At 42.1% G+C, this 10,000-nt stretch overlaps 1 protein-coding gene across 3 annotated transcripts in view; it reads right to left on the bottom strand.

Moving 5' to 3' along the window:
- Positions 1-10,000, bottom strand: part of LOC119575104 — a 26,711-nt gene that overhangs the window by 8,080 nt on the left and 8,631 nt on the right. For 2 of the 3 annotated variants that reach the window (XM_037922520.1, XM_037922519.1), the window contains exon 2: positions 1-75. This exon is cut by the window's left edge and continues 226 nt beyond it. In XM_037922520.1, coding sequence (XP_037778448.1) covers positions 1-61 — 61 coding nt within the window. In that variant the 5' untranslated portion in view covers positions 62-75. Of the gene's footprint in view, positions 76-7,759; positions 8,691-10,000 lie in introns of those variants that run through there. The other variant, XM_037922518.1, reaches the window with a different exon arrangement.

Raw genomic sequence — 10,000 nt, 5'->3', positions numbered from 1 at the left:
GCGACATGAGGATCACGGATATTACTGCCGCAGTTAGGAGAATGGCCAACAGGATTTTCATGGGGAAAGTGGGACCTGGGAGAGGAATGTCTTCTAAATAACTGAGTATCCTTTTTTCTATCATTTAAATCTCTAGACTTTAATTTCCCCTTTTTAAATGCATTGATTCCCGTTTTCAGACTAAAATAATAATCATGTATATAAGTATAGAAATATGTAATATATTTACAAAGCAGATTCCAACTAAGAGTAGGATATATAATTCTCCCCTCTTCCGCGATGAAAAGGAAGAGGTTTCCATGACACTACTGATATAATGGTTTCTGAGGGAAAATCAAAGTATAATATTGAGAAAAATGACTCACTAACCCTTTAAGACAACCTCCACATGGGAGTTGTATATATTGAAAATGGGTTGGGTCACTTACAAAAGACAGTTAATGAACTTGGGTGAATATGATTTCTTATGAAATGACTTGAGTTATCGCGAAAGTGGTATCCATTATATACATACAAACACAAACACTCATACACTTACACTGCCACACACACACACACATATAGATTCAGTATAGACCACAGACTCAAATTTAGATTTTGCCTTCTGAAGCGGAGGATCTTATTGCCTCATTCTGTTAAACTCAAAGAACATCTGAAAGTGGTAATGGTGTTTCCTTAATGGATAAGTTTATGTAGAACCAGTTTATTGCTATAAAAAGCAAATTCGTGTTTTTCACCACCGTACATTCTCGGCAAAAATGATTATCTACCTGCTGGTAGTATCTGTCTCAGAAAGTATCCCCATCTGTGTAGCGAATTGTAGTGTGGATGTCGTATTGATTGCCTTTTTTTACTCTATTTAAATTCTGTGCTAAAGGAGATTTTATGATTAAGTGCGACATTTAATAATACTCCAATAAGCTTTGCGTGCCCGATTCTCATCTTTGTGTTAACAAGGGTGAGAATCGGTTGGGATGGAGGTTGGTCACCCAACTACCAAGGATTATTCCTAGTGGTGTTCCTCCATTGCTCCTTCCATTCATCTCGAAGACAACTTCTGATGCTGGGTTTCAAGTCTGTGTGTGGGAAAGGAAAACGAGCATCACAGGCTGAGCGGCAGCTGCTTTGGCCCTCCGATCAGCTCCCTCATTCCCATGGATGCCAACATACGCTGGCACCCAACATAGCTATCGTTTTTACATGCTGGCGTCAGTGCAAGCCAATCTTGAACCTCCCTTCCCACTGGATATGGTGAGGTTAATCTCTTGTTTGCTTGCAGATCTCTAGTCATTTTGACTGCTGCAAGGATGGCATGTAACTGCAATAAAGATCGAGGCTGCCTAAGAAGAACTGCCAACTGCATTCTCCCTCCTACTCACTGCTGCAAAGATCTTCCACAAGGATCCTCATTCTCCTACCACAGGACCATCTGTCCTCAAAGAGATTGAAATTCATAGCAAATATACCCAATCATACCAACCAGTTTCGTGGCATTACAGGAAAGGTTTTTTAATAATAAAATAAAATAAAAATCAGGTATGCTGGTGAAGAAGGCATCACAGTCAAGGAAAAATCAAACAATAATTATGGTATCTTGGGCAAATTATACCACCGAGCCCAAAAAGCATACTCATTCAACTGGGCAAGCCAATACATGTTAAATTTTACCTTAGTGTATATGGACGGATATCTAAACATCCATAATGATATACTATGAGAGGATATGAATTATATTTATCTCAACACCAAATATATTTATGATCCTGTTTCAAACATTTCCTATAAGAAATAACGAAAAAGCTTTTTAGAATTTATACTGTACAGTACTTTATATACTTCCAGCTCCCTTGGTACTGATGAAACCACAATGATTATGGTTTGCAATATTTTGCAAATTAATATTGGAAGTGGTGGTTCCATACCAAAAGCAGTCATTTGCTAGTAGTCTGGCTTCTGTTTTCCCGCTTCTGATGCAACCTTCACCTGTGACTGCTATCTTGGGCCGACGAACATACCTCGCAAATTTATATGTGAATTTATCACATGATCTGAATGAAATACTTGGCTTAACAACTGCCCCACCCTCTCCCAGCTACTCCCTCCTCTTCCCTTACTCCTACACACGCTACGACTTGCGGCACAGAAAGGGAGCCTCTCTGAGATATGCGACCAGCAGACAGGTAATAATGTGTCTGCGACTAGAGCATGGGCCTTATCTTATGCATACATCTGTTTGTGAACAGCATCTGGCAGACATATAAAACCGAAAAGTTAAAAGAAAAGTGTTGACACTAACCGGTAAAAACTATCTTGCTGTAGTCATTTCAAAGCCAAAGTCAATTGAGCATAGCCGACCGACATCTCAATATGGAACACTTGAGGTATATATATATAATTGCCATGTTCGTAAAAAAAAAAAAAAAAAAAAAAAAAAAAAAAAAAAAAAAAAATATATATATATATATATATATATATATATATATATATATTATACATATATATACATATATATATGTGCATATATATATATATATATATATATATATATATATATATATATACATGAGTTTGAGGGTTCGCGTCACCGGCCGGCGCATTGTTCCCTTGGGCAAGGAACTTCACATTGATTGCCTACCTGCCACTGGGTGGGCAAGCCAGCCCAAGTCAGTGCTGGTCTCAAGCCCGGATAAATAGAGAGAATGATTACCTAAAAAAGGTAACACCGGCACTCTCCATGGAAACGAACTGGGGACCCTACCACGTACTCACTCCAAGAGCATCACAACATGAAAACTACAATTAAGTATCATGCTGTGACCACGGCGGCTCAAAACATGAACCTACCGTAAGAAAAAAAAAAAAAAAAAAAAAAAAAAAAAAAATATATATATATATATATATATATATATAATATATATATATATATTTTTTTTTTTTTTTTTTTTTTTTTTTTTTTTTTTTTTACCGGGAATTTTTATGGACAAGCATGAATATATTTTGTGTGTCGAAGTTTTCAATTATTGTTTTCTGCATAAGTAACTCATGCCCATACTTCGCAACTCTTGATTTGTTCAACAAAATTTGGAAATCGCATATTTAAGCCCTTAAAGTTCCTCCAGAGTAGCAGACGAACATTTTGACGCTCAAAAAACGATATTTACGCTGCCCGTCATTAGGGGATGGTGATGACGTGGTTTCATTCCTTCAGCACGTTACAGCAGCGAGGGAAGGGAGGAAAGGAGGGAGGGAGGGAGTTAGAGAGAGAGAGAGAGAGAGAGAGAGAGAGAGAGAGAGAGAGAGAGAAGGGGAAATTAATAGAATGAGAGGGAGGGAGGTTGAGAGAGAGAGAGAGAGAGAGGAAGGAAGAGAAAGAGAGATGGAGAAAAAGGGAGATAAATAGAGAGGGACGGAGGTAGGGAGAGAGGGAAGAATAGAAAATGAGATAGGAGATAGAAAGAGAGAGAGTGTCAGTGTACACTGTGGCTGTATACTGTATACTCGCTCTCTCTCTTTCTATCTCGCTCTCTCTTTTTCTCTTCTTCCTTCCCTCCCTCCATCTCTCTTTATTTATTTATCGCCCTCTCTCTCTATTTCTCAATTTCCTTCCCTTTCTTTCCCTCCCTCCCTCCCTCCCTACGGCTTTCGGTTTGGCAGGAAATTGCTTCTATTTCCTTAAAATCTTCGTTAATTAATACAGGAAAAACAATAATTTGCAAACTTCGACAAGCCTTCTCATTTAAGTACGTACATTTATTAATATTCATTGTGTAGATATGAAATATGTGACCACTTAGAAAACACGTAATATGCAGAGACACATAGCATGATGGCAGCTGTTTAGTTTACATGCTGTTATTTAAGCCATTTTATGTTACTTGATCACCGTATATTGGATACGCATTTCCCTTATGTCATGTTTATGTTGTTAGCCTATGTCAGCTGATAGTTTGAGTTACATTAGCGTTATGTTGTATTAGGATCGTAGTAAGTAGTAACTAGCAACTTTACTACCCAGCCTATGCCGCCTCGGAGAAAGACATGCGAGACCGGACGACGGCTTACTCTTTCGTTCCTTGCACATTTGAACCTAATACACTTCGTATGGACATGCTGGTTTCTTTGAATATTTCCCTCATGCCTCGATGCAGTGAGTCGTAACATGGGGCAGTGAGTTAACCAGTATCCCCCCCCAAAGACGAAGTAATTAGCTACAAATACCCTCTTCCAACTTAGACCAAGTGGACGCCATTACGTAGCAGCGTCCCGCGTGTGTGATTCTTCAGTGTGCGGCTGTTCCAGGCTCCCCCTTCCCTCCCGCCCAGCGTCATCATAGTACGTCCATGCTCCATTACAGCTCACGGTTAAATAGCGAGAGGAGGCAGCAAACCACCTCAGGGGGCGCCCTCCACCGCTCACACGTACGCACGAACACAACTCGCCCCACTCACCCGCGGCTGCTCGAGAAAAACATTAAATGTACACGTTTTCTCGCCACATTTACGTTCCTGAGCGAATACTTACCTTAAACCGCCCTCTGTAGAACTACTGGTCGTCACCTCTGCTCTGCTAGGAGTACTCACAAGCCATGGAGTATTAGTCATTTCAGACAGTGATGAGGTTCACCACTCTCATATCACGGGTGATGACTGTGCTGCCGCCGCTGAGCCCCGCTTTTACTCCCTGCCTTCTGCCACACACAGCAATGCCGCCTCTTCCGATACAGGTACCAGCTCATTATCGGAGTTTCTGGACCTCATACAATACTTACAGGCGTCAAAACTAGAAGAAAACGAGAGGAGAGCAAAGGAAGAGCATGCTAGGAGTATCAGGGAAGAGGTTTATCGACAATAAGTGGAACAAAAGAGGCAAGAGGACCATCGCCGATACATGGACCTTTTCACCTTAATTGCAGGCCGGCTGACGTCTTTAAATGCACAACAGGCCCTCTCTACCCCACACGGACAGTGTCTGTAAAGGAACTAACACTGACTACTACTTCTGACTCCCCTCAAATGACATCTGTTCACCAGCCAGCCCTACAGACGTCAACCTCTGCTGCCTCCACATCATCTACTTTAACACTTGCCATTGCGTCATCCAAGTTCCTGCCACAGATGTTACCCCAACCACTGTTGCAAGAGAGCCTGTAGTCACCACACCTCCTACACTGCAATCTTATGCCATATATCAAGTGTTTCGTCAGTGGCGCCGCCGTTTCGATGACTATGCTGTACTAGTAGGGTTGCACAACCTCCCACAAAATGCACAGCACATCCACCTCTGAAGCTATGTCAACCTGGATGTCCAACACATACTGTGACATACTCATGGCATTCCTCCTGATGCACAGATATCAGTCACAGAGGTGTTACATGAACTTGAAGCGCACTTCAGAAGCCTATGTATCGAAGCTCTACACTGCAGATTTACTGTCCTGCAAACAGGCTGCAGGAGAATCGTTTGCAGACTACTACACTCGCCTCAAGGATCTAATGGATGAAGTGGATCTTGCACAGGCGACCCTATTACCTGTGTTGAGATGCAGATAAAGATGGACTGATGGATTTACTGTAACGTCTTGTCTCCTTGTATCCCTGATTGCCCCTCAATGCCTTTGTTACTTGTTGCCTCTCTTAAGAGGCCACAAGAGCGACAGCTTCTGCAATCTCAGCCGCACCGAACCAGCTATATGTAGTATCATCATACAAAAAGAATCAGCATTGCATGAAGACTGACCCTCGGTAAATCAACAGGCCTTTGTTAATGCCTTCTGCCAATGCTGCTTCAGGCAGCATGACCCTGGAAAATGTCCAGCCTCCAATAGCACCTGCTCTAATTGTGGATGCACTGGTCATTGGACCTGCACGCCAAAGTGTCCAGTCAAGGACTCCCAGCGAGGGCACTTTGCCAAGTATTGCAGGTTTTACCAGGAAGCCTCACAAGTCTTCTAACTCGTCCAACACTGCATGTAATCTCCACCGACTACCGAGTCCAACACCTGTCGTCACTTGGGTGACACCTCAGCTGAGAGTTCCCTCAAACTCATCAATATCCACATCTACTATGGTGGTAGATCATCCAATCTCATGATGATACTCGACACAGGAACCGGTAATTGGCCTCACTTGGATACACTCAACATCCTCAGGACCAGCCTCATGCCCACTCTAAAGGCAAGCCTGTTCATCTTCCAACCACACTAACAGCTGGGTAACAGGTCTCGCCTCGCCACCATCCAGGCTCACGAGGGCATCCAGACACCCCTCATCACCTGTGGCTACTGCCAAGACTTAGCTATAGTGCCCCCTGAGTTTCCTAAGCCTATCCTCACCATCACACATGTTAATAGGTGCACCCAGATACCTGCATCTGCCATGACATCACCTGCTGCTGCAAAGGAGTTCTTTCTCCAATACTTTAGAAATGTTCTTGTCCCTAAGGCAGACCTCCAGACAGCGCCACTCAAGATGACAGGCCCACCGATATGAACCCACCTGAAGCCCTGGGCCACACCATTTGTCATGTTCATGCCCCAGCCAATCCCCTTTGTCTTCAGGGAACAGGTGAAGGAAGATTTCGTCTCCATGCTGCAGTAGGGAATAATCATGCTGCAGGTGATGAGCCCTCTGACTGGTGTCATCCAATGGTCCTTATCCCTAAGACTAAAGGCGTCCATATCACAGTGGACTTCACCCACCTTAACAACCAGGTCTCCCGCCCATCCCTGACTACCATCAATAACATATGCAGTATCACGCCCTCAATGAAGTACTTCGCTACGGCAGACGCATTGCATGGGTATTGGCAGATGGATTTTGTGGAGGAGGGCTGTTATCTCACCACTTTCATTGCACCCTATGGTCGTTTTCTACTCTGCCAAGGACCAATGGGGTTCACAGCCACTGGTGATGCCTACTGCCTGCTTGGGAATATGGCCCTGCAGGGCATCACCAACTGAGTGAAGATGGTAGATGACATTCTGCTGTTTGATGAATTAGGAACCTCACCGTTATGCGTTCATTCCTGGGGCTAGTTAACCAAATTACCAAATTCTGAAGAGACATCCCAGCATTGGCTCAACTCTTATGTCCTCTCATGAACCCCAAGCATTCATTCATTTGGAATCCAGACCACGACCGGGTATTCGAAAATTTCAAGAAAGCTCTGCTGTCACCACCTGTCTTGGTACCTTTTGACCTCACTTTGCCTGTCATCCTTCAAACAGATGCATCTCATCTCTACAGCATAGGCTACGCACTTTTTCAGGACCTCAGTCAAGGATGGGTACATTTAGTTCAATGTGTAACTAGGTTCCTGACAGATGCTAAGACCAGTTACATAATGACTGAGCTAGAATTGCTGGCTGTCACTTTGGCCATGGCCAAGTGTTGGCTGTACATCTTTGGGCTGTAGCATTTCACCCTTATGACTAAACATCACCCTCTCATACCGATCCTGAACCACTATACCCTTGATGTCATAGAAAGCCCGCAACTACAAAGACTTAAGGAGGTTGCCCCTTACATCTTCACAGCAGTGTGGCATGCCAGGAAGCAGTTGTGCATTCCAAACGCCCTCTCCAGGGGGTGTCTGGAATGGTCAGCCACCCCACACTGGATGATAATGAATGCACTGTAATGACTGGACACGTAAAGTATATAGTCACTTCTACTACCACATCTCCTGATGTGGGATTTCCAAAAAAAAATGCTATAATCTTCATGCTTCCATACTCCCATATTGGAAGTTACAAGATCACCTGTGTGCAGACGGAGAGCTAGTGTTATACAGCCCTCGAATTGTTGTTCCTGTTGCCTTTGGACATCGCACCTTGGCCTGCTTGCACAATAGCCACCATGAAATCGAAGCCACACATGGCAGAACCAGACTGTCTTCTGGCCTGGCATCAATCCTGCAGGAAAGATTTAAGTTCCTGTGTCACTCTATTGGGATAAGGTTGGTGTCGTGATGGACTGCGGTAGGTCGCTGCAATATGAGGTATTGTGGCAAAACCTCCGCCCAGTGTCTATGCCAGTCATGAGTGAAGACCCTTCCCCAAACCCCCTGTGTCCCCTTGCTCAGACTAGAAAAGAAGGTCATCATTTAGCCCTCCTATCATTATCCCCTGTTGTTCACCTGACTCGCAGAAAAGAATCCATTGTCCGCTCGAGATTGCACTACGAGCGTAAAGGAGAGGGGAGGTGTGTATTATGATATATGTGACCCCTTAGAAAACATGTAATGTTCAGAGACAGACAACATGATGCCAGTTGTGTTGTTATCTAAACCATATCATGTTACTCAATCACTATATGTTGCATGCGCATATCCCTTATTTCATATGTATGTCGTTAGCCTACGTCAGCTGACAGTTTCAGTTACATTAGCATTATATTGTATTAGCATAATAATAAAGAGAGAGACAAGCAAGACCGGACGACGTCTTACTCTTTTGTGCCTCGCACATTTGAGCCTAATACACGTTGTATGGACATGCTGGGTTCTTTGAATCTTTCCTTTGTGACTGGACACAATGAGTCATAATATTTATGAAGGTACAAAAAACTGACAATGCACAAACTAAATCTAGTTTGTGCATTGTGGGTCTTTCTACCATAGTATCAATACGAAAGAGTGTTTTACCATTCTTGTTTATGCAGATACAGATATTCCTTATATTCTTCTTATTAGCTAGTACTTAGTCATCAACAGATCTTTACACTCCATTGCAAAAGGTAAAATTGCTTCTTTGAAGCTACATTTTAATTTAGAGCAACTACATATACTAGAAATAAACACATCTTTGCTATCTAAATTCCAGTCTATTATGCAATTGGCCAATGTACTTATCTTGGAAATACTTTCCAAACTCGAGAAATCTGTGCTGTACTGCTGCGTGTATCTCTATGGTTACTTTTAAGGTTCCATCTTCAAACCAATAGCAAGACTTGTAGAAATTCCAGGTCCACATAAGCATCACATCTTCAAAAGCCTCTTCTCTTAATAATTGTCCAGAACGCCTAGTTGTAATGGTCTGTTAGCTTGATATAACGCAGAAGGGCTCCAAAATATATTGTCAATCTCCGGAGGTAGCGGCAGTGGTCGCTCTTAGTTGAATGAAGGTTATTAGATGGTTAGGCTAGAGAATTTCAGGAGGTCCATATAAACATCATATCTTCAAAAGTCTCTTCTCTTAATCATTGTCCAGAATGCCTAAAGGTCACACACACCTGCTTCCAGCGCACAACACACATCATCCTCTTGATTGAATCCACTGTTGTGACACTTGATAATCCTAGATTATCCTGGAGCTACAGCTTCTCGCTCCACACACACAATAAAGCTTTTCATGGACTGCTCTTTCCTTACTGACAAATATTGGCCGACTCTTAGTTGTAATGGTCTGAAGAATCATTAATGATAATAATTCATAAAAATAATAATGAAGAAGATAACAAAAATGATAAGAATTATAATGATGAAATGGAATTATAAAAACTTAACAACTTTATAACTATTATCAATCAAAATTATAAACGTCCATGTTAAGGTTTTTTTAACACTCAATTAGTAGAATGGTAGAATGTCCAATGGATGAGACCCTAAAGGCGCTAATTCATCCTGTGAAAACATTGCTAGAGATTACTGATGGTAGTCAAATCGGAAAATTGAATTGCAGTTATAAAATATATAACGTACCGTCCTAACGTTTTATTGCATTTTCTTCAGACTGAAGCAACTGAATGAAAGAAATATGTAAAATATCGTGTAAACAGGTTCCAAGCCAACAGCGGATCTAAAAGCTATAACCTAAGAACATTAGTGGTTGACAAACTACTATAGAAATGCTATTTGTTCGCACTGGCAGCCGGTTAAATGAACGACGCAATTGAAATGATAAACTTTGAAATTTCACTGTTGGGTCCCTGACGAACATTTACATGCCGAAGGTCTTTTTAAACCTCAACATTATTAGTATCTGATTGTGTTTACAGCTAAA

Source organism: Penaeus monodon, chromosome 7, assembly GCF_015228065.2.
Source record: "Penaeus monodon isolate SGIC_2016 chromosome 7, NSTDA_Pmon_1, whole genome shotgun sequence".
Lineage (NCBI taxonomy): Eukaryota > Metazoa > Arthropoda > Malacostraca > Decapoda > Penaeidae > Penaeus > Penaeus monodon.
The sequence above is the reverse complement of the archived record's forward strand: the minus strand, read 5'-3'. Positions and strand labels throughout refer to the sequence as shown.